Here is a 25,861-nt window from a genome sequence, read left to right on the forward strand (position 1 = left end):
TCCTGGAAATTTCCTCTGCAAACTTGAACAAGTGACTTGATGAGAAGTTCAGGCCAATCCCTGGAGGCTGACAGAACTACAGGATCACAACTTCTGGTTGCTTTTCCACCTCTAGACAGAAAATCAGGAAGGCTGAGACTTATGTCCTGGATGATTCACCCCAGAGAGCTCAGGGCTGGCTCAGGGGCTGAGCTGACCTATGGAAGCCTTGGCCATTTGCCTCATGGCTGAGCCTGCCAGAGATGAGGTGGGGTTGGGCAGGCTGAGAGGATGGAGTTCTCACTGCTTGCCCCCCATCTCCTGTGATATTCTGTCTTTTCCCCTTTAATTCTCTCATCTTCTTCTTCTTTTAACCTGTAAGTAGCAACTAGAGGTTTTAAGGAAAAAGTGCCATGTTGGCAATTCAAACGTCGGCCAAGGTTAATTCACATAGTTCCCTTGCATTTTAGACTCTTCAAAGTCAAAAGCCTAGATATAGCTAAGAGACAAACGAAGAAATAATTTGCAGTACCTATGACAAAAGCTTAATATTCTGAATATCAACCTAAACAAGAAAAAATCTTTGTAGAAAAATGGACTGATATAAACAGATAATACAAATATAATGCACACAAAAATAAACCCACATTCAAATTTGAATGGCAGACATATATGAAACAATTAAATAATCTGAACCTCATTAATAACCAAAAATGCAAATTAAAACAGGTAAGATTTTTTTACCTTCTACACTGGCAGTGATTAAAAAGAGTAATGATATCCCAAGGCTACTGAGGCATGGGGAAATCAGCCTTCTCATTCACTGTTGAAGGGAGTGTAAATTGGTACAACCTTTCTGGAGGAAAGTTTGGCCATACATAACAAATGGTAAATGGTATTGCAGTTCTTTTTTTTAAAATTTTATCTGAGACACTAAAAGGACAAACAAGCAAATGTTCACTGTAAAATTTTTTATTAATGTGGGGGGCGCCTGGGTGCCTCAGTCAGTTAAGCATCTCTGCCTTCGGCTCAGGTCATGATCTCGGTGATCTCAGGGGCCTGGGATCAGCCCCCAAGTTGGGCTCCCTGCTCAGCATGGAATCTGCTTCTCCCTCTCCTTCTGCCCTTCCCTAAACCCCCCTCATGCGCTCACTCAAATAAATAATCTTTAAAAATTGTATTAAAAATGTGGAAAACTGGACATTACTGTCCTTTCAGACATTCAGAAAAACTTTTTAAAATTTAATTAATTAATTAATTAATTAATTTATCTGAGAGAGAGAGAGCAAGTCAGGGGAGGAGCAAAGGGAGGGGGAACAAGAGGACTCCACGTGGGACTCAATCTCATGACCCTGAGATCATGACCAGAGCTGAAACCAAGAGTTGGAGGCCCAACGGACAGAGCCAGGCAGGCGCCCCTCAGAAAAGCTTTTTCAGTGCTTGCCTCCACCACTAGAGTAGGGAAACTTATGTCTCATTCACCACTGTATCTACCCTTCATGCCTAAAACAAAGCCTAACATAGTAGGTGCTCAAAAAGTATCTGCTGAATGAATAAATGAGTGAATGATAGGATATGAATCAAAAGGAGATACATTAAATGTTTTATCCATATAGTAGAGTGGTCAGCAGCCATTAAAAATGAATGATGATAACAGGGAAAGTTTATTGAGCTTGCACTGTATGCTACATACTATGTTAAGATTTTCTTCATGGGTTATATAATTTAAGCCTCACAGTAAACTTATGACATAGGTAGATACTATTATGCATAGCCAGGACTTTTCTCACTGAAGCATCCTGAAACCTAACCTGAATTAGCTTAGGCAAAAAAAAAAAAAAAAAGAGGAATTTATTGGTCCATGTAGCTGAAAAGTCCAGACAGTAGTTCTGGCTTCAGACTTAGTTGGATTCAAGGACTCAGATAATGCCTTGATGACTTAGTCTTTCTCTCTCTCCATCTCTCTTCTTTCTTCTACATTGGCTTGATTCTCGGCCTGGCTCCACATGGCCACATGGTGAGTCCTTCAGTAGTTTAGGGCTTACGTGTTCCTAAGGACACTTGATCTCAGAAGGACAGGCTAGAGAGTCGGCTCATGGAGGGCCCTGGCTCTTCCAAAGTCAATCTGAATTCCTGTGGCCAGGATAGGGGTCCCTGACTAAACCTATTACGTGTACATCTCTGAGAAGGCCTGGGAGCAGGAGAAGTAGGACCACCAAAGAGAAACTGGGCAGAAGAAAAGCACAGCCCAGTAAAGATGCCTCCTGTAACAGCTGAGGAAACTGAGGCACAGATAGGCTAAGCAACTTCCCTAAAATCTCAGAGCTGGCAGGTGGTAGAAGCCAGATTCAAACACAGGCATCTTGACACTGGAGCCCATGATTTTAGTGTGATGGGTTAATACTGTGTGTCACCTTGATGGGGCCACGGGAGTGCTCAGCTATGTGGTTCAACATTTTGGGTGTGTCTGGGAGTTTTTTTCTGAATGAAATTAACATTTGAATCAGTGGACTGAGTAAAGTAGATTTCCCTCCCAAGTGTGGGCTGGCCCCATCCAACTAGTTAAAGGCCTGAGTAGATTAAAAACCTGAGCAAGAAATGATTTGCTTTCTGCCTGATGGTATTTAGCTTAACATCAGTCTTCTCTTACCTTCAGACACAGACTGGAGCTACTACCATTGGCGCTCTGGGTCCTCAGGCCTCCAGACTGCAGATCTATGGGCCAATTCCTTATAATAACTCTCATATATATATGTGTGTGTGTGTGTATACATATATGTATTTATATATATACATATATAGGTATATACGTGTGTATATATATAATACAAATAAAGAAATGAAAATAAACCTCATATATATGGTTATGCAGTCGACCCTTGGACAATGCAGGGGCGTTTATGAACGCTGAGGCCTCCCTACAGAGTCAAAAATTTGCATAAAACTTTTGACTTCCCTGAAACTTAACTACTCATAGCTTACTATTGACTTACCAATAACATAAACAGTCAATTAACACATATTTTGTATGTTATATGTATTATATGCTGTATTCTTACAATAAAGTAAGCTAGAGGGACACCTGGGTGGCTCAGTTGGTTAAGCGTCTGCCTTTGGCTCAGGTCATGATGCCCGAGTCCTGGGATCGAGTCCTGCATTGGGCTCCTTGCTCAGCAGGGAGCCTGCTTCTCCCTCTACCTGCCTCTGTCTGTCTCTCTGACAAATAAATAAATGAAGTCTTAAAAAAAAAAGAAAATCAGAAAGAAGAGAAAATACAGTACAGTACTGTATTAAAAAAAGTCCTCATATAAGTGGACCTACATAGTTCAAACCTGTGTAGTTCAGGGTCAACTGTACTTTATAAAATATACATATATATATATATGGTTTTGTGTATATGTATATATATATATATCTTCATACATATATGGTTTTACATATATCTTTAAAAAAATTCATTAATTTTTAAAAATTAACATATAATGTCTTATTGGTTTCAGAGGTACAGGCCTGTGATTCATCAGTCTCATATAATACCCAGTGCTCATTACATCACATGCCTTCCTTAATGTCCATCACCCAGTTACCCTCTCCCTCCAACCGCCTCCCCTCCAGGAACCCTCAGTTTGTATCCTATGATTAAGAGTCTCTTATGGTTTGTCAATATCTTTTTTTTTTTTTTTTTAAATGTAGGCTCCATGCCCAGCATGGAGCCCAATGCAGGGCTTGAACTCATGGGCCTGAGATCAAGACCTGAGCTGAGACCAAGAGTCAGACACTTAATCGACTGAGCTACCCAGGTGCCTCTTGTTTCACATACATCTTAACCAATAGAATATATATATCCTATATATCTCCAGAGAACCCTAATAATTTAGTTGTGAACAATACTGCAAAGCTCCATGCATGGATGTGGAAGATGTCCATGACATATTTCTAAGTTAAAAATAATCAGAGTATACTCTGTGTTACATGACCCCGTTTATCTAACAGTATATAAATGAAAAGCCTGGAAGGCCGTATGACAAACTGTTAACAAAGAATCTCTCTAGGGAGTGGTATTAGGGAGGACTTTTGCTTTCTCATTATTTGAAAATTTTCCCCCCACAAAGGTCAAGTATTTCTGGGAAAAACACTATTTCCATTCTTGAAAAGAAATTTAAAAGTCAGTAAAATCAAATTTCACACCAAGATGGGTGTGAGCAGCAGGGAAATCAGCAATTGCTTCACGAACATGGGAACATGAAACGTGAAATGGCAACATTCTCTCCTCCCTCCCCTCTCTTCTCCATGCACTCTTCATTTTATTTAATTTATTTTTAGTTTCCTGAGAAGGGCTGGAGGTGGTATGCTTGGTTGCTCTTCGTTTCCCTTGGCTCTGAGAGTTTATCCATGCCAAGTGGACCGTAAGTGACTAAAAGAATCAACTGCACATCAGAAAACTCGAGGGCCAGAAGGAAGCTTAGGGAGGGTGTAGTTCAGTGACTTTAAAAAAAAAAAAAAGGTTTCCCCCCCTTTGGAAAACCAAACCCAAGTGCAGGAGGAGAACAGAAACCAGAATTCTTGCTCTCTGAGAACGTAGGTTTGAAAGACACTCATCTAATCTAACCCTATCATTTTGCAGGAAGGTCTCAGATCTTCTGCTCTTGGCTGGCTATATCACACATTCCTAAGTCTACACAGGTGACTTGGATTGCATCTTTTCTGGACTTTCAGAGGCTCAGAAGTTCCTGAATTAGGCAAACAGGACATGCTGTGACTGAGAAATGTTGCTGTCTCCTTTGCAGGTAAGAGATGCCCCATTTTCTCTTTCCTAGCAGCCCAAGGCCCTTTTCTTTTTTAAGACTATTAAAACTGGCCCCCATTCTCCCCAGGGGTCCAGAGTGTTATAGGATTCTCTGTTCCCAGGAGTGGGTCTGGGTCAAGGGATCTAAGAAAGAGAAACTGAGGAAAATAACTTAGGGGCAAGGCAAGGAGCCTTTGTTCAACTCACAGAATTAGGGTTGGGATTAGGTCTGAAATCTAGGATTAACTTTTACAGATAATGTTAGGATTAGGATGAAGATGGAGGCTAGAGTTTGGATTGGACATTGGGACTAATACTAGGGTAGAATGTATTATAATGATGGAAGGGTTTGAACTGGGAGTTAGAGCTGTGGGGAAGAATTAGAATCTGAGTTGGAGGACCATCTGCTCTCTCTCAGATCTCTACAACTGTCTCCTCTTTGACCATCTCTTGCAGGGCGAAGGTCTTTGGATTCAGTATTACCAAGAAAGCAGCCCTTGCAAGCCCCTGCCCTTGAGTCACACCTGGCTCTTTCCCGCACAACCTCAGTTGCTACTTCAAGATCTCTGGCTGCTGAAGCATTAATATTATCCTTTATTAGACCCTATTGAGTACGTAGATGGCTCCTTTTAAGCCGATGGTGATTGCAAACTACCCCCAAGAGTCACATCACAGGTTCATCTGGAACGTAATCTACTAGGAAATAGTCAAGACAATTATGACAAAAGCACTTCTGCCAATTACCCCCACACTTTGGTCCCCTAATTTGATGATGCCCTGAAATTTTATGTCCTCTCTGAGCTTTCAGCCAACTAAGTGGGCATGTTATAGGAACTGGTTCAAGGGCTCTTCTGATAGAAACCTCGGGAAGAAAGGGTGAAAAGTTAGCCGGCTAGGAACATCAGAAGAGGAAGCAGATGAACACTGGGTCTCATTTCGTACAACTCAGTGCGATGAAAAGGCCCTCAGTGAGTTTCAGTGTCTTCTAGGGAAGGTGAGCGTGATAGAAAATCCCCCAGAATAGTCTGAATAGGGTGCCAATTCATATATGGGCTTCACAGTGGTTATTTTTTTTTCATTCAACAAATATTTATTAACGTCTACCAAATGTGTCCTGGGCATTGTACGTGGGCATTGTTTGGGGTTAGCAAAACAGACATGATCTTTGGAGAGAAAACACACAAATAAATTTTTAATTATAAACCGTGATAGGTTCTACAAAGGAAGATAAAATGGGGCAACATAATCTTAATTGGGGCTGGGGATCAGTGAAACTTCTTTGAGGGAATGCCATTTAATTTTAGGCCTGAAATAGCTTAAGTAGGAGTTAGTTTGTTGGAAAATTCTTGAACATGTCCACTGTTCTTTATGCTTTTTGATTTCAGGCTGCAATTGACTCCTTTTTTTGATCTGTGGTAGATACCTTTTGGAATCTTTGCCAAGAACATCATTGACCTTCTTTGAGAACCACAGGCTACAAGGATGGGCCTCTGGCAGTCCTGTATGCATTACAAAACAAAGAGCCTTAACTGGCTCAAAGCAACTTTATCAAGAATAGACAACCTGACATAAATTTGACCAGTCAGGTTCTTTCCCCTGGAACTGGAATTCATAGATAACTGATTAATTTCTGCTGGTTCTTGAAGTGAGGCTAAGCAAGCGTGGACAGCCACGTTCCTCCATGCTCCCAGAGCAGCAGTGAAAGCAGGTCTGCAAAGTGAGAGACGCAAGAACACGTGACCAGAGAGAAAAAGAGATAATGAGGGACTAGCTACTTGGCTTCTGTTAGTATTTTAGACCCCTCTTCCAGTCCTTCATGAGATCTATTTGCTCTCTGGGTCCTTGGATTCTTTAAGATTACTTCCTTCAATAAATTATTAATTAATTAATTTTTGCATCAAGTTTCAGTGGTTTCTGCTTCTTACAGATGAAAGTGGCTAGACTAAGAGTGGCTTCTTATCAGATGAGCTCTTCCATTCAGCAAACATGGATTAAGTTGGCTTCAAACCCACAGAGACTGGTGGATCCCACAGGTGCACAGATAATGGATAAACATAGTGGCACATATAGAAATAAAATAACATTTGGTAATAAAATTAATCTAGGTAATACCCTCTGAGGGTCTTGTATCCCCGCTGGGTTGAGAATACTCAGCAGCTGTTTCTAAGAGCCAAACCTTTTGGAGCTAGGTTTTGTGATAAGAGACAAATATGTATATTTCTTTGTCCTATAATGGAGAGTATGTGGGCAGAGGAAGGAGGGACCAATTCTGCCTTGTCACAGTATGGAAAGCACTGAAGAGATAACATATGCCGGAAGGGACAGTGGGAATGTGCTGGGCAAAAGAGGAAGAACAGTGGGGCAGAGGGGAATAGGAAGGACAAGGCCTTAGAAAATTTTGTGCACATACTGGGTACTCCGTTAATGCTTGTTGAAATGAATAACTAGCAAATGGACAGGTAGGCAAGCAGTTTGTAAGTTGACAATCACAGCTTATACTAAATTTTCCTTTTGGTTTTAGGGTTTCCTTTTCCATATATAAAAGATCATCAAGATGCCAATAGAGAGAGAGTCCCACTTAATCTTGGTCTCTTAAACTCAAAGGCTGTAAGTCTTTCATGAATGTGGCAATTTCCTGTCAGGCTACGTGAAGATTTAAAGGCAATATGAGTCCAATGAAAGCTAGGTGTGCTGTATGGTCTCATCCATTCTATGGACTTTTGACAGAAATACTGAAGGCTTGTGAAAATCCACAAAGTTGAAACTCAGTATTAAGAAAATCAGCACTCTCATTTGGGGGTGCGTTGGTTGATTTTTCCAATCACTGTCTTTATCATCAACAGCATCTTTAAGAGGATGCTAAGCTAAATGTGATCTTTGCTCTTTAGAGGCCAAAAGAAGTGTCATAAATGTTAACAAGTCCACAGATCATGCACAAATATAATGGTAGATACAGAAATAAAATAGTAACATTTGGTAATAAAATTAATCTAGGTAATACCCTCTGAGGGTCTCGTATTCCCGCCGAGTTGGGGGTACACAGCAGCTTTTTCTGGAGAGCTAGGAAGTCTTCCTGCAAGTAGCAGGGACCTAGAATTTCACCCACAAGGGTCTCAGCTGTGGGTCACCTCTCCAGGAGATATGGTGCAAGTTTCCTCCGCGTTGAAATTTGTCATCAACGATTGCGTTCTGCTCACGATTGGCTGGAACTCACAATGAGTTCAAGATCAAAGCCATGGAGTGCTAAAGGCTTATTTTTCAGTGGCTCGAACTTCTTTGGTTACTTCAATTTTCATCACTGATTCGGCCATAGCTCCCCTCTAAAAACCAAACAGGCCCACTTTAGAAAAACAGGTTTTCCTAGTCGAAGCATAGGGAGTGGGCTTGCGTCTCTGAGGCTGGGGGGCACTTAGGACAGTGGAGGGGCACGGAACTTGACCAAGACACTGTGCTCCCGCCCTTCCTGGGGCGGAGGTGGGGAGGGACAGTTCCCATAAGTTCAAGAGGAGACCAGTTCGCGTGGAACTGGAAGAGTGGGTCGGGTGTGGGGGGATTGGGAAGAGAGATTTCTAGGGGATTGGTAGTTAGTGGAGAAATGGTCCCCGGCATCTCCCAGAGCCCGCAGCAGCCGGTTCCGGGACCTACCCGCAAATGAAGACCCCCCGCAGCCCCGGGAAAAGCAAGACCCACTTCCGGGTTTGGGAGCACTCCCTCCTGGCCCCTCCCAGTACCCGGTTACGGGGTCCCCGGGCGCATGCGCAGCACTCGTCCGTCGCTCTGGGACTGGCCCGACTTACCCTAAACAACTAATCTGCTCCTCCCCCTCCCGCTTAGGGCGTACCATTCGCGTTTGGGGGGAGGCAACGCGCCCCAGAGTACTCAGAAGCCTGCTTCCCTTCTTCAGACGGGGAGAAGGTAAGTTTGCCTCCGATTTTAAAAGTTCCAAGAATACGAGAGCCTCAGAGGCCTGTCGCCGAGTGATAGCCCGACGCTCTCGGCTTTGCCCACAGCCCAGTACTCTTCCTTTGAGGCGCCGAACAAAGTGGCACGCCCGGATCCCAGCTGATCAGCTGCTGGGCTTTGGCGGCGGCTCCCCCGGGCGAGACCATTGTGACTCCTTGGGAGGGGTGCGTGAGGAGGGGAGGGGGCGGAGCGGCCATTGTCCGGTCAGCGCAGCCTTCGGGGGAGGGGAGAGTGACGGAGCGCGGGGGGGCCCCGAGCTTCACAGGGGCCGCTGCTACGCCAGAGCCGGCAGGGGCCTCAGGTCCTTCCCAGCGCCGCCGCACGGGACATCGCTCTGGCTGCGAGCGGCGGTGGGAGCTGCCGAGGGCGCCGGGTCTTCCCTCCTCCCCCTCGGTCCTCGGTTCACCCGTACGCCCCTCCTCCTCAGCTCCCCTCCCTCTCCTCTCCGCGCCTCCCCCGGCCCCCCCGTCTCTGCAGGCCGAGTGGTGCGGCCCGCCTCCAGCTGACCGGCCTGGAATCCCGGCTCGGAGCCCCGGACTCGCGCCCGCCCGCGCGCCCGCTCCCTCCCCCTCCCCCCGCCCCGAGCCCCCCGACGCCGCTGCCGTCGCCGCCGCCGCCTCCTTCGAGCGGGGCCCAGGCCCAGCCGCCGCTACCGCTGCCGCCGCCGAGCTCCGCCGCCGCCGAGCACCATGGGAGACGCCGGGAGCGAGCGCAGCAAAGCGCCCAGCCTGCCGCCTCGCTGTCCCTGCGGCTTCTGGGGGTAAGTGTCCGGCCGGGTGGGGGTGGGGTCGAGGGCCGGGGGCACGGGCGCGGGGGCTGCCCGGGCAGGCCTCGGGGCCGCGGGAGGCCGGAACCCTGGGGGTTGGGCCCTAGCCGGGCCTACTGGGAGGGGGCAGGGGCCGCGTCTCGGGGAGGGGCACTGGGTGGGGAGCTGGAGGTGGGCAGAGAAGGTCCTGCTTGGGGTGCACTGCCACCCTCTGGGACTCTCCTACCTGAGGTTTGGGTCAGCGGGGGCCGCCCGGGGCACGGGTGAGGGGGGCAGGGCAGCAGGGAGGGATGAGGGGGCGGTGTTGGCACCTCCCCGTGGAGCTGGGGTGTCCCTTTCCCTTGGCATGTGGAGGCCAGCCCTCCCTCCCCACCTAGGTATGAGTTGGTGCCCAGGCACCAGGAGGGTATTTCCTCTGACTTTTTCACCACCCCCCACTCCCTGTCCCCCAGAGACTTGCATCATCACTTCCTAAATTATATCCCAGTGCCCTATTTGCTTTTAGGAAGCTGTTCACACGTCACCCCTTTTTAAAAATCCAGCCCGGAATCCAGGCTAGGGTAAAGTTGTAAGTCTCACCTTTATTTAAAACACGTTTCAGAAGATCTGTAAAATTTCCTTGTCTAAAAAATAAAATAAAACTCAAGTCAGCCTGGCTTGGGAACGTGAGAGCCAGTTTGCTCAATTGGCTTAAATTCCTCCCCCCCTTTTTTAATGATAAAAATATTCACATTGGCCAGCCTGCATTATTACTTGGTCATCCTGTGTTAGAGTGAAAAAGAATATGAGGTGGGAAATCAACTTTTCCCCATATAGTTAGATTTTAAATTCTCCTTGTAATGCTTGGAGTTTCGTGAATTACCACCCCTCTTACCTAACAGGTGCCTCCATTCTACCTTATGATTCTAATTGTGTTGTAAGGAAACCAGAGACTTTGAAGGACTTTTGTGATTGAGCCCTTTTTCTTTTCTTTCCTCCTCCTTCCTCTTCTTCTTTTTCTTCTTTTTTAAAAAATTTCCTAAGGCCTAGTATATTTCAAGGTGCATAGAGGCAGTAAGGAAATGATTATTTCTGGTGAGAACATCTTGGGAAGATGTACTTAAGTATTTCATTTTTGCTACCTCCCAGATGTTAGGAATGGTTGAGGTACAGATTAAGTCTGATTTTGGGGAGTGCAGAGAAAGATTAGAAAGTAGATCTTAATGTAGTTTTCTGTGAAATTTGTTAAATTCAAAGGTCGCGACAAAGAAATAGATTCTCATTTTCTCCTCTTTATTCCCTTTCTTAAAAAATTCCTGGTGGAAAGATGTTAGTCAAAAATAAGTTATGGTATTACCAAAAGTTTTGAAGATGTGAAAATATTTTAGGTTTTATAGTCTTCCTAATAATTGGGTTGTCTCCTAAGCGCTTTCACAGGCAATCTAATTCCCACAGAGTCTTAGGAGGTAGAACCATTATCTCTTTATAGATGAGGAAGTTGAAGCTTAAGAGGGTGGATAACTTGCCCCTTGCTTACAGGGAGTTTAGGGCGGAGCTGGTGAGCTCTTCTGAGTGCTTAGGACCATCACGTTTATGACATCAGTCTCTGCCCTGGAAAAATCTGGTGTCACAAGCCTCTGATTGTAACTCGTAAGAAGACATGTGGCTCAAAGAAAGTAGCTGCCAATGGCAACTAATGCCCAGGATGTATCAGAGGCTTGTTTCCTGGCAACATGTTTATGTCCTTGGGACCATTATCATGAGTGGAACTCTTATTGAAGGGCCTATAGCAAGGCGTAGAAACTAAGGAAACGGAATAGCCTTTGACTTTTAGTCAGCAGAGTTTTGAATAATGCCAAAAAGTTTGATAGTTGCAGGGAGGAATAGTTAAACTGATATCATACCTGACCTATAAGCAATCAGTCCTGCTTTTTTGATACTTTCAATTTGGCCCTTCTTATGAACTGCAGTTTGCCTAACAGGAGTTGTGAGCACAAAACTGGTATTTTTATGTTGGAAAGCGTTCTTTTTTAATGTGTAATGCTTTAAACTTTTCTAAAGGAGTTTGTAGGTAGCTGTGTAGTTTGCATTTTATAGCAAGGTGTAATGATATTGCTGCCTAGTTTTATCATAACTGGCTTTGATTATATGTCCCTTATTGTATGGGTCACATTCACACTATGTTCATTAAGTAAACTTGAATATATTCAAGAAATAATTGTCTCTGATACAATGGTGGACAAGGGGGCACTGGCCCCATCCTCTGGAGGCAGAGGGCATAGAGAAGTAAAGGGACAGAGTAAAGTGTGTGAGGATTGGTATAGGGTGTGATGGGAGGGGCACTTACCCTAATGGAGGTGGAGGTAGAAGAAGGTAACCAGGAGGAAGTGACACCAGCCTACGCCTGCAGGAAGGGTAGGAGAGAATGGAAATAGAAGAGTTTATTTCAGGCGGAGGGAATAGCATGGGTGAAGGCCTGGATGTGAGAGAGAGAGCACTCCACATTTGAGGAACCAAAAGTTCATTGGGGTTGATTGGTAGTTTGTGAGGGGGGATTCAGTAGAGATGGTGAGAGCAGTTGGTGATGCAGGACTCTCTATAGGTAATGCCTAGATCTTTGGACTTTTATCTTGAGTTCTCTAAGGAACTATGGAAGAACCTTGAGCAGGCAGTGATGTGCTTTTCTTTAATTTGAAAGATTGGATGATGTTGAGAGTGGCCTGGGTGTGTGGGTATGATTGTGTGTATGAATGTGATGTTTTTATAAAAGTTCATGGGGTGTTGCCAAAGGTACAGAAGTCTTGTCAGGAGGAGTAACCCAGAGTAGGGATGATTGTGTGTAGTAGCCAGGGAGAATGGAGAGAGGTAGGTGGCTGTGAAAGCCATTCAGGAGGTATCTTTTGGCTTTTCCTTTGATGAAAATGAAGGTGAGTGTGTTACCAGAACTTCAGTCAGCATTGCATTCTGTGGAAGCCGTAAATCTATCAAGTCAGCTAGCCATGGCCCACACCCAGCCCTTTGCAGAGGAGCCTCTCAGAATGTTCTGGCACCAGTAGACTAAAGGGAGTTCCTTAGGATTGCTTTTCTCTGTAGTGACTTAGGCTGCTGGACTTGCTGTTCAGTCAGGACACCATCAGTGGGGCTTGGTTAGTTAGATAGGAGAGCTGTGAGGTCTTGCTTGTGGGAATGCAATTAGAAAGTGGAATGACAGGAGGAGCATACAGTACAAGTGTGTTGAATGCTTGAACAAGTCGAGTTTCTACTTTTCCTCCTTTTGGTTTATATTGTGTAATTGTAATTAAGTTATTATTTTATAGAGACCATCTCTCTGCTGGGAAACACAGCTGCTTCGGAAACTGTTGAAGATTTACATCTCTTTGTAAAAGTTGGAAGGTGTTAGCATGGTGTATACCATGCTTTTAGAGTTAATGATCATAAACAGTTCTTTCTCTGAGATACATACTTAAAACTTTTAGTGAAATGTGAGTGTTTTCTTGGCTCATTTTTAGGCATTCCGTAATCATTCGAAAAACATGCTAGTTTGTAATCACATCTGAAGTGAGATAGTATTTTTTTTAGTTGAAATGTACTCATACACAAAAGCACTTTTAAACTACACAGTAGTGTTAGTTGAAGCTACATTGTAATACATTTTAAATTGTTTAGACATTTAAAAGGTACTGATACATGTAAATTCTTAGGTATTTTTAAAAGTTGTTGAAAAAGCAGACAATATTCTAAAAAAGAGAGGAAGAAGACTAAGACACTTATATACTGAGTATATTGCAGGATAATAAAAAAGGATAATTGGGGAAAGATGGACTTTTTTTTCTAATTTTACTTATTAAATGTAAAAACTCATTTGTTGATATTTTGCTTTTACAATTGGAGACAATCTCTATTGTAATATAATATGAAAATTTGGGAAGTACTATTTCTTTCATAAATAATTTTAAAGTATAGTATACATAAATTATTCAGTCTCATGTTTAGGGAATAATGAAGTATTTAAATATGGAATTTATTTGGTAAACCATTGTTTTTGATAAAAAGTAAGCTCTTAATCATGTCATAAAATATTACATGGATACATTTTCTTTAGGGAAATAGATGTCAGTATTTTTTGTGATCTGTTGAAGCATTTTATTCACCAACTAGATCTGTTAGGTAATGATGTATTTTAAATAAAATGGGGTTAGGCAGATCAAGAGTCATCTCACGAACTGTATTCCATTCCTGAAGAGGTTACTAGTAGACAGTTAATTGGAAATATAAGATGATTTGTTTTATTCCGTTTTACTTTTGGGAATCAGAAGGTATTAACTAGTTAGCTTAAATAGAATCTCTGTTTTTTTCTTTTTTCTCCCTCTGAGCCCAGGCCTTGCGAATTGATGCAGAACTCTGTTTCTGTCACTTTGTGAGTCATCTGGCGAGTATGCTTAGCTCTGAACAGTGTGTGGCCCTGGATTCTTCAGTCTCAGTCTTCCAATTAGAACATGTTGCCACACTTCAACCAGTTTAACCTGGGCTTTCAAGTTCAAGTGACCACAGCATGAATTACTAGTTAATCAGTAGAATGTTTATTTCAGTGATGTCACTAATTATCCCTTGATTATAAAGCCCCCTTAAACATTCCCTTAAAAACAAAACAGATCATTTGTGCAGTTTTACTTTGCATCTTTGAGTATTGTGCACACCTGAAGATGTGACATGATATAATGAAATACTGTCAGTACATTTATCTACTTGCCCTGTGTTCCTGATTACATTTGGATATTCAGAAAACATTTGTCCCTTTGATGTGATGGAACACAGGGAGATAATTTTTTTTTTTTTTAAAGAAAACATGGTCTTTGTTTACACTGGTTTGAGGCAACAGCTTTTTAAAGTTAGATCCAGTTAACATGTAGGAAATACAGATCTATTGGTATTATCCTTTTCTTCCATTTACTCTCCTCCCTCCTGAAAAAGAGAACTCAATACTTCAAGTCATACTGAAAAGTTTTGACTAAAAATCTCTTCTTAATCCTTAATGGTATTAAAGTTAACATTAGTTCTCATAGACTGACCTTTTCCTAGGTAGAAAAACAGAGGGCTAAGAATCTGTTTTAAAAAGATTTACTTACTTATTTTAGGGAGAGAGGGAGAGAGAGCGAGAGCGAGTGCATGCATGACAACTCAAGCACGAGCACGAGCGGGAGGGACAGAGGGAGGAGGAGAACATTTCAAGTGGACTGTGCTGAGCGAGGAGCCCGATGGAGGGCCCTATCTCATGACCCTGAGATTCCGGACTGAGCTGAAACCGAGAGAGGACACTTGCTTAACTGACTGTAACACCCAAGTGCCCCAGGCTAAGAATCTTTTGAAATGAATAAAGTCCTTAAAAAAAAGAACCCAGCATGTTAAATACTATTTACTGAGAACAGAGTACTAAGACTGTGAGAACTAATATAATTTGGATTTTTATTAGATCATACAGAGGTTGTGTGTGTGCAGACTGATACAAAGTTCCAGAATCCTATAATCATCATAGATATTGAGGTTAAAAATTCTTTTTTTTTCTTTTTGAAGAGAGGTAAAGTTTGGTATCTCAACAAAGCCATGTGTAGGAAGTGACTGGTCACAACCCAATACTTGTATAATTTTAGTGAGGTACTTGAAAAATCGTCCAGATTCATTCAGGCTTGTTGGGTGTGTGGGACTTGTATCAGAGCAGTGTGTAGAAGAGGGGCTTCGTTCCAACTGGGTGGATGACACTCCTGTCGCTCAGTTCTGCTGGGGTCTTTGAGGAACAGGTTGATCCTGCTGTGGACTGGGTCACTCTATAACAAGAGTAGGTTGCCGGATGAGATATTTTAGACATAAAGAAGAAACTTACTGTATGTGTTAAATGTAGAAGAGAGGTGAAGCAACTTTGTTTTAAAAATAAAACCTAAGGACATATTCTAGAATTGTGCTGGGCAGTATAGTAGTCACTTGCTACATATAGCAATTTATAATTCGTAAAAAATTCAGTTTTTTAGGTATACTAGCTACATTTTCAGTACTCACAGCTCAGTAGCTACCCTGTTGGGGAACACAGATACAGAACACTTCATCCTCCCAGAAAGGTCTTCTGGACAGTGCTCTTCTAGAACATTGACCTGATAGACAACCAGGATTTTCAAGCCTATTTTTTTCTCTCTTCAGTTTTGTTGAGATATAATTGACAGTCAAGCCTGTTTTCTTGTGAGTCCTTCAGACCCCCATTTTCTTGTCTTTTAAAAATGAGGGAGTTGTCTAATTTAGCTCTAAGTTTCTTTCCAGCGCTAACATTTTATTTCCATTGGGGGGAAGCAATGCTATTGTTAATTCAGATTACTGGGAAGTGTTCCTTTGATCAGTTTTGGGAATTAAAATGTCAGTACAAGTTAGCCCATAATTTGAACATTTTTTTTTCATGTTAGCTTTTGAGTCAATCATCTTTGCTCTTAACAGTCTTAAACTGGCAACCTCAGAGGCCTATACAGGGAGGTGTTAGACTAATAGAGAATCAGTTTTTTTTTTTCTCTTTAGTGAGAGACTTTTTGAAAGTATTCACCTTTGGACTATGACTTTTGTGGAGGAATAATATTTGTTTTTACAAATGTAAATCTGAGACGGCAGCTTTTGAGATGTGATTGGGGATAAGTGCATTGGATTTTCTGGTAAATTCAAGTTCCTGTGTACAGAAGAAGGTGGATTGTATTGAAATATCCAGCAGCAGTGGGCAAAACCACTGCGAGGGAATGGTACAAGTTGAATGAAAATGCCATGTCATCCTTGATGCCGGGGGACAGAGCTGCAAACAGTGCTGGATATCTGGAGTTGTGGCTGCATCTGTTGACCAGAGGAAGGAAGAATGCAGTAGGAAGAAGGTGCTGTACTAGCTAGTTGCATCTATTCATTCAACTGTACCAGATGTCCTGTATCGTAGCCAGGTGTGATTAGGGCAGAAGAATGTCCTGGCAGCTTGCTATCACCCTGGCTGTGGGTGGTTGGTGGGAGGGATGGGAGCAGACTACACCACAGCATTTTGTGTTTCTAATTTGCAGACAGGCTCTGTTTAGCCTCACTGATGCCTCATTAATGACCTGGCAAAGAGTGAGGTTGGCGATGTACTTGGGACCTTTTGGGGAGTGCCTTTTCTCATTTCTTTCTGCTGAAGTGGAATGGTGCGGGGTAACAGCTGTTGATGTCTTATGTATTTCTTGGACTCTTTCTTGCACTGGTAAGTTGAAGTGCATTTATATAAAATAATCACACTTTCAGCCACACTTCCTGGAAGGAGAAGTATTCTGACCATTCAGAAGTATCACAGATATGCTTCCCATAGTCAGGTTCTTGTGGCAGGCAATTTATTTTCTCTTGCATGCTTATGTTGGTAGAATTTCTGAACACAGTGTGAGGTTCTGTAGTTTATGCTACCTAGCTGGAAGTGTGGGGGCAGGAATTTGGAGAACATAGATTGGGTGGAGAGCTTTCCTGAAAATGTCTGTGCTTTCAAAGTCTGCCTATTTCAGGTCATTGTTTTTCAATTTTCAACCCTTTCTAGGGTGCCTTATATGAATAGATGTGGTGGCAAGTTATTGCCCAAAGGAATTTTTTTTAATGTAATGAATGAGATACAAAATAGATTAAATAATACAATCATTTTAAAAGTGTCCAGAAGTGTATTAACTAGCAAAAAATCATAAAAAATAAACTGGAGGTGGGAGAAGGTATGATATATTTCAGTGTGAGTTGTTTTTCGATTTATGGTTTCTAGGTTTTTGTGCTTGGGAAGGCATGGATGGTATTATTCGTTTTCTTCAGTTGCCACTGAAATCCAGAAAACCAGGTTTTTCAAGTCTGTGTGTGTATGCACACAAAGTATGAAACTTTGCATGTGTATTTAAAATCTTCAAAGTATATGACTTTACATGGTTTTATGTAGTTTGTCCTTCTCTTTTTAATATAACACAAAGCTGTGCTACTCCCTTTAAAAACAAAGGAGTGTTCTTGATGTCGATCTGTAGAAATGTTTATGTAGGGGAACTTTTGTTTTATTTTTTGTTGATTGGGGGCACATGTTCATATAATCTTTGAGGCCTGTATTCCCTGTTTCTGTGAATAGGTCAGTGTTAATTAGCTCTCCTTGTCATCCATGTCACCCCTCCCCTCTTTGCCCCACTGCCAGCGAGAGGTGCTCAAATCATGCATTTTATTTGTAAGGCTAATCTTTCTCTTCAGTGCATATTGGGCAGGATCTAATCAAGGAACAGTTGCGGTGACTTAAATGATAAAGATATAATCCTGAGTGAAAGTATGGAAATTGCATGGTGTATACTTGGGTCTCTTTAGGGATTTATAATCTCAGCATCAGTATGGATTGGTTTAGAAAATGGGAGCCACGGTAGAACCTGTTCTGTGGAAGTGTGTGTCCCTAAAGACTCCATTTTCTTACCTTTAGTTTTAAACTGTCTAGTGACTAGGTAGGTATTCTGATTCCTTAGTTGAAAGCCCCCTAGGTTTACCTGAATATTTTTACTACTTGCATTGTATGTTGTTTTGGTTGGAGTTAGGGACTAGGAAGAATGGACTGTGTTGGTTTTGTGTTTAAATTTGGGGTGCAAAATAGTCACTGGACATGTCTGTATCAACTAGATTTGGGGGTGAGTTGGAAGAGGAAGGATAGAGATGGTGGTCAAGGGAAGGAGACTGGAGTGTGAGGGGGATGAAGATGGGGAAATCTGGATGGAAGGGGAGTGGTGGTAATTAGGAATGAGGATGCTCTGTGGTCACCACTTTCTAATCAAAATATGAAAGGTAAGGGCTAGAGAAACTAATGTGAACAGGTGGTGGGCAGAATTAAGGAAAACATGCTGTCTTCCCTTGAAGTGCAGGGTGTGAGTCCCCTGGGGTCTTGTAGGGAAGTGCTAAAGATCATAGAATAGGAGCTGTGGTGCACATTCCAAGCTAAAGTGTAGTGGAAATGCAGCAGCTTTCAGCATATTGGTGTTCCATCTGTTAGAACCCCATGGGCTCTTTCTTTTTCTAAGCTCAGTGACACCTTTTCAGCCAGTTAAAGGATGGTGCTTCATGGTGTCTCTTTGTAGCAGGCTGTGGACACTCCATCTACCTTCTTTCCCTTATTGGTATTGCCACAACCAACTCCATTCCATGAGATGGATTTTTCTTCTCCCTTCTCAATCCCTGAGTCTGATGGAGAGTTCAACAGTTTCACCCATTTTTACTTGGTGTTCACTAGCTTTACTTGCTGTTCTTGGAAAAACAACTCTCAAAAGCCCTTCTCTTTTGAAAGATTTTGCAACTCATACATACGGGGGAGGTTACATTAAATGTTAAAGAATTTAATAGTAGTGCTGCCTGGGAAGTAAGACCTTTCTCGTTTGCTGAGTGGCTAATGAAAGGTCCCCTCTCATCCAATCCAGGCTCTTCCCAAGGGCATGCTGATCTCTTATCTCCAGAAAACCGAGTTCAGCGACTAGGCGTGGGCTTTGGCATCGGAATCCTGAGTTTAAAACCTGACTTTGAAACTTTATGCTTGACTTTGGGTAGTTTACCTCTCTGCCTGTTTATCTTTAAAATAAAAAAAGAAAAAGAATATCTTAGAGTTGCTTTGAGGTTTAGTGAGCTCTAATGCCTGTCAAGCCTTTGGCGCAGTGCCTGACCATGGTGATTACGTTTATTAAAGGCTATCTTCCCAGCCTTGAAGAAAGGACCATTGGTGGTAGATTAATAGACGCAGACCTGTCTTACCTCAACTGGGCAATTTGCATTAATGGCAGTCTCCAGATCAGTGCCCCTAGTTCGTTGATGAGGTTTCTGACCAGCCTTCGTCCAGTTTGGCTTTTTCCAAGACCAATCTCTTGCTCAATAAGCATTTGTTGAGTACTCTGTTGTGGTCTTGAGCTCTGCTAGGCAGGATATACATACCCAGCTCTGGCTTCTGCCCTAGGAAAGCCTACAGTCTAGAAGGGGAGGCAGACCAATAAACTGACCAAACACCGTGAGGAAAGTGCTTCGGGGGATCATCACAGAGTGGTGTGAGCACTGACAGGACGGACATCTTACTGAGATTGGGAGTGGAGGATGGCCAGGAGGGCTTGTCTGAGGAGGTGGTGCTTAAGCTGGGCATAAAAGGCAGGGGGAACAGCTGCTGCAAAGGCAGAGAGGAGTGAGAAGGCATGACGAATTCAGAGAATTGCAGATAACAGCTCAGTATGTTAGTAGCAGCGTATGGCAGGAGGCAAGATGGAGCTGAGGAGATGAGCAGGAGTCAGTTATGAGCATACTTTGCCATGCTCTTGAGTTTAGATTTTATCCTGGAAGCATTTGGGACCATTTAAGGATTTTAAGGATGGTTGACAGGTATGTCATCCTGGCAGCGGTGTGGAGGAGAATTGGAGACTATAAGCATGGAAGCAGAGTCCAGTTAGGTCATCTAAACCTTTCTGGACCACGGATCCCTTTGATAATTTGATGAAGACCATGGACCTTTTCTCAGGAATAATGCATAAAATAAAACACCTACGATTGTGAAGGAAATCACTTCTATCTAAATATACTTCTATAGACTGGGGTCTGTGGACCCGAGGTAAAGGAACTCTTGAGTGAATGCTCTAGTAGGAAAGCAAAGAATGAATATAGGCTGAAGTCTGGGTATTTTAGTCCATTCAGGCTGTTATAACAAAATACCACAGACTGGGTGGCTTGTAAACAATAGTTCTGGAGGCTGGAAATCCAAGATCAAGGCACAGGCAGAATCCTCGAGTCTGGTGAGAGTCTGCATCCTCATTGATGAGGCTGTGTTCTCCATGTAACTACATGAGGTGGATTTCTCCAGCCTCTTTTATAAGGGCACTAATCCTATTCATGAGGGCAGTGCCTTCATGGTCTACTCAACTCCAAACACCGTCACATTGGACACTTAGGATTCAGTGTGTGACTTTTGGGAGAACACAGACATTTCAGTCTGTACCACTGAGTCAGCGAGGTCTGAAGAGAGGGCTTGACTATAAGAGCAGAGACAGATTGGATGGGGGATGGGAAGGTGGAAAGGAGAAGAGAGACAGCAAGATTTCTGACCTGTGCAACTGGGTGAAAGATGGTGTCAGTCATATGCGGTGGGTATAGAAGTTCTTAGAAGCTGGCTAGGTTTTGAAAGGTGGTTTGTGAATGCATTTATTCCTAAATTGAAAGTGAAATTGTGGATACAATGATTAATGCCATTTGTCAGCGATATGCAGAGTTGTATTTGGTAGAAAAAAGTTTATACTTTGGAATTTCTTAAGTTGAAGTGATTCTTTCTGGAAGATGAGTGACTTGTGGGGAAGAGAAGATTAGTTTTAGACAGATTGAAAATACGTTTTGGTGAATTAGATGGCATGTCAATGTACTTTTATTGTACCCTTTTTTAATGTAAACTTTTTAATTGAAGTGTAGTATGTATAGTGAAAATGCATACATCTAAAGTATGTAGTGAAATGAATTTTCACAAAGTGAATATACCTACAGGTAACCAGCACCTATATCAATAAATAGCATTCTTATCCCCAAGAGGCCCCACTTGTAACTTCTCCAGTCACTGGCTCATTCTGCTCGAGGGTAATCACTATCCTAACTTCTGATGCCGTAGATTATCTTACCTTTTTTTAAAAGATTTTATTTACTTATTTGTCAGAGAGAGCACAAGTAGGGGGAGCAGCAGGCAGAGGGGGAGGGAGAAACAGGCTCCCTTCTGAGCAGGGAGCCCAATTCGGGACTTGATCCCAGGACGTGGGATCATGACCTGAGCTGAAGGCAGATGCTTAATGACTGAGCCACCCGGGCGCCCCCAGTTTTTTTCTTCTTAGATCTCTTTTTCTACTTTTTTTATTGAAGCATAATTTAATTTACTGCACTGAAGTGTATACTTTGATGAATTAAAAATATTTTTTAGAGAAATTTTATATTCACAGCTAAAGTGAACAGGAGGTACAGAGAGTTCCCCTATATCCTGCCACCCCCCCCATCTCCCTTACTGTCAGCATTCCCCACAGGAGTGGTACTTTTAATTGTCCATGAACCCTCACTGACACTCAGAAGTCCATAGTTTACATTTAGAGTTCACTCCTGTGCATTCTTTGAGTTTTGACAAATGTATGATGATGTATGTTTATCATTATAGTATCATATAGAATGGTTTCACTGTCCTGAAAATTCTCTGTGCTATGCCTATTCATATCCCCACCCCTGAACAATCACTGATATTTTTACTGTCTCCATAGTTTTGCCTTTTCCAGAATGTCATACGGTTGGAGTCCTACAGTATGTAGCCTTTTCAGATTGGCTTCTTTCACTTAGTATATGCATTTCAGTTTACTCCACGACTTCATGGCCTGATAGCTCACTTCTTTTTGACATCAAATGATATTCCATTATTTGGACGTGCCACACTTTCTTTATTCATTCACCTACTGAAGGACATCTTGATTGCTTCAGAATTTTGGCATTTATGAATAAAGCTGCCCTTAACATTCATGTTCAGATTTTTGTATGGACATAGTTTTCAGCTTGGTAAATACCAAGGAATGTGATTGCTGGATTATGATAAGAGTGTGTTTAGTTTTGTAAGAAACTGCCAAACTATTTTCCAAAGTGATTGTACCATTTTGCATTCCCACCAGCAGCAGTGAATGAGTGTTCCTCTTCCTCCACATGCTTACCAGCATTTGGTGGTGTCAGTGTTTTGAATTTTGGCCATTCTGATAGATATGTAGTGGTATTTAATTTTAATTTGCAATTCCTTAATGATACATGATGTTGAGCATCTTTTCAGATGATTATTTGCCATCTGTACATCTTCTTTGGTCAGGTGTCTGTTCAGGTCTTTTGCCTAGTTTTTAATTGGGTTTGTTTTCTTACTGTGTTTTAAGAGTTCTTTGTGTATATTGGATAACAATCTGATCATCAGATATGTCTTTTGGAAAAATGTCTGCCCAGTCTTTGACTTGTATTCCCGTTCTCTTATTTTTAAGAATTTTTTTGTACAACTTGACGATTCTTTTCACGTGTGTATAAGTATATAACCACCACCTGCCCAGATTGACAAATAGTACGTTTCCAACATCCCAGCGGGAGTCTTCTTATTCCCTATCCCAGGTGATACCCCCAACCTTTCCTGACCTTTATCACCATAGATTAGTTTTGCCTGCTTTTTAATTTTATGTAATGGGAATTATACAGTATTTCTTTTATATCTGATTTTTTCCCCTCAGCATTATGAGATTCATCTACATTTGTGTAGAGAGGTAATGATTTGTCATTGGTTTGTGGTATTCCATTACATGATAGCATAATTTATCCATTCTACTTTTTGGAGCTTTTTGGTTTGGGGATATTATGAATAATGTGGCTGTGAACATTTTTGCATACGTCTTTTGGTAGACATAAGCACTCTTTTCTCTTTGGGTGTATACCCAGCAGTAGAATTGTTGGGTTATAAAGTGTGTGTGTGTGTGTGTGTGTGTGTGTGTGTGTACGTGTTAAGATTTAGTAGATACTGCCAGTGTTCTAGAGTGGTTTTATCAGTGCTTTTTACGCTGCTACGCAGTATGCGAGTTCTGGTTATTCCACGTCTTTGTCAGTACTTGATACTGGCTGTGTCTTTCATTTTAGTTCTGTGCATTGTGGTTTTAATTTGCATTTCCTTGATGACTAATGAAGTTGAGCAACTTTCTTTTTTGGCGGTTTGGGTAAACTTTGTTGTGAGGGTTTTATTCAAACCTTTTGCTTTTTTTCCTATTGGGTTATCTTTTTTTTTAATTCATTTGTAGGAGTTCTTTATATACTCTGGATAGAAGTCCTTTTTCAGATAGCATATAAATTTTCCTGTATAGTTTTGCAGTATCTTTTAATTTGTTCTTTTTTTATTATTACAAAAGGAATGCATTCACATGATAGAAAATTCAAATGACACAGTGAAAGTGATGTCTCCCTTCTACACCATACCCAGAGTTCCATCTAGTGAGAATCATGGCTAAGTTTCTTGAGTATCCTTCCAGAAGTTTCCTGTGCATATACCGCATTTATCCTTTTTTTCTATCACAAGTATAGCACACCACACTGTATTTTGTACCTTGGTTTTTTTTGTTTTTTGTTTTTAACTTAACTGTATTTTAGAGTTCAAGTTAACATATGTATTTCTACCTTATTTTTATTTTATTTTATTTAAATTCAGTTTAATTAACATATGGTGTATTATTAGTTTCAGAGGTAGAATTCACCGATTCATCAGTTGCGTATAACACCCCGTGCTCATTACATCAAGTGCCCTCCTTAATGTCCATCACCCACTCACCCCACCAACCCCCACTTCCCCTCTAGCAACCCTTAGTTTGTTTCCTATAGTTAAGAGTCTCTTATGGTTTGTCTCCTTCTCTCTTTTCATCTTATTTTTCTTTACTTTCCCCTATGTTCATCTGTTTTGGTTCTTAAATTACACATATGAGTGAAATCATATGATATTTGCCTTTCTCTGGCATACTTTGCTTAGCATAATACCCTCTAGTTCCATCCATGTTGTTGCAAATGGCAAGATTTCATTCTTTTTGATGGCTGAGTAGTATTCCATTGTATATAAACACACCACATCTTTATCCATTCATCTGTCGATGGACATCTGGGTTCTTTCTGTATTTTGGCTATTGTGGCCATTGTTGCTGTTAACATTGGGGTGCATGTACCCCTTCAAATCACTGTGTTTGTATCCTTCGGATAAATACCTGGTAGTGCAATTGCTGGGTCGTAGGGTAGCTCGATTTTTAACTTTTGGAGGAACCTCCATACTGTCTTTCAGAGTAGCTGCACTCTACCTTCTTTTTTTAAATGGCAGCACAGTATTCCAGTAGGTGCATATACTAAATTCATTTTAACCAGGTTTTCTAAGTCACTTCTGGGTGGTGGTGGTTGTTGTATAAGGTGGTGCTATAAAAATGGTGTCAGGTATGTTGAATTGTAGGGCTTATGGACCATGTAACTGTGGAGTAACTTAGGTGTCTGAAGGTTAGGAGGGAGGGTGAGCCACAGCAACACCATTTAGGGTGACATAGGTGAATAGGTCAGACAGAGCTGAAGCCAGTGGAGCAGCTAGGATCACATAGGAAGTGCTGTTAGACCAGTGGTTCCCTCTGGAGTAGAGATGGGGTTGTCAGAATCACTTTGGTAACCTTTTCTAAAAAAACACATTAATGCTGCTTCCCGCAGCTCCAGGGTGGGATCTGGGCAGTTCATTCTTGATTTTTTTTTTTTCCTGTCCTTTGGCTACTACCCCTGTGTGTAACTTTCCTTTTGAGACCCAGTTATATGAGTGAGAAGATAGCTGAGGATGGAACCCTGATAAACGCAAATAGAATAAGAGGAGTTTGAGATGGAGATGAATGGACAGAGATAGGAGAAATTAGGTGAGGGTAGGGTCACCAAAACCAAGAGGGGGAAGGTTAGTGAGGGAATGGCAAGTAGGGTCACACTGCAAAGAGTGGTTAAGTAAGATGATGATTGGGATTTCTCCGCTGCTTAAAAGTGCTAGAAGAGGGGCACCTGGGTAGCGCAGTCGTTAAGCGTCTGCCTTTGGCTCAGGGCGTGATCCTGGCATTCCGGGATCGAGTCCCACATCGGGCTCCTCCGCTAGGAGCCTGCTTCTTCCTCTCCCACTCCCCTGCTGTGTTCCCTCTCTCGCTGGCTGTCTCTCTGTCACATAAATAAATAAAATCTTAAAAAAAAAAAAGTGCTAGAAGAATTTAAATACTGCTTTTTTAGACACGTTGTACATCTTAGCAATGTTCTGGCTCAGCGTGGTACTAAAATACCTTTTGTGAAAAATCACCATAATTACATTTCATGAGTACCAGAAATTAGCCTCTGTTAATGATCCAAGAATCCAATAATCAGGAATTAAGAAATTTTTCTTGAATCTATTTATAATTTTGGTTTCTATTGATTATTTTCCAGTAATTTTTAAGATTTTATATTAGACTTAAGAACAAAACTTGAACTACCGGTTTAGGTTCGAAGAGCTATTTTGTTCTTACAGTCTGTAGGTTCTGGTGGAGAGGATTGCGCTTACCTGATCTGTCTTGGTATTTTACTTAATTGTATAGATTTAATCCTCTTGTGTAAGCTTTTGTTTTTTCCAAGAAGTCCCTTTTATTTAGTCTGGACTTTTCCTCCCTGTAAATACTCAGGTACCTTTTCCAAAGTTTTTCCAGTTGAGTGTGATGTCTTTTTGAAGTATGTCTATGTCACTGAAAAGACACTAAATATTCTTCCTCCTTTCCTCCCCCACTCTTTTTTTTCAAGGGGGTATAGTTTTGGATGGGGTAAAAGGG

The 25,861-nt window shown here is 42.0% G+C and overlaps 1 protein-coding gene and 1 long non-coding RNA gene across 2 annotated transcripts in view; one reads left to right on the top strand and one right to left on the bottom strand.

The window, feature by feature from the left end:
* Positions 1-5,832: 5,832 nt before the first annotated feature.
* LOC130542215 (uncharacterized) lies at positions 5,833-9,145 on the bottom strand. Its single transcript, XR_008956590.1, has 2 exons — positions 8,563-9,145; positions 5,833-8,085 (listed from the first exon to the last, which is right to left on the bottom strand). It is a non-coding gene; the product is annotated as an uncharacterized LOC130542215 (long non-coding RNA).
* The window catches only part of ZFAND3 (zinc finger AN1-type containing 3), a 324,608-nt gene continuing 307,765 nt past the window's right edge, over positions 9,019-25,861 (top strand). Inside the window, exon 1 of the mRNA XM_026482808.4 lies at positions 9,019-9,488. Within this exon, the coding sequence (XP_026338593.1) occupies positions 9,418-9,488 (71 nt within the window). The 5' untranslated portion in view covers positions 9,019-9,417. The remainder of the gene's footprint in view (positions 9,489-25,861) is intronic.

The sequence above is a fragment of the Ursus arctos genome, unplaced genomic scaffold, assembly GCF_023065955.2.
Source record: "Ursus arctos isolate Adak ecotype North America unplaced genomic scaffold, UrsArc2.0 scaffold_31, whole genome shotgun sequence".
NCBI lineage: Eukaryota > Metazoa > Chordata > Mammalia > Carnivora > Ursidae > Ursus > Ursus arctos.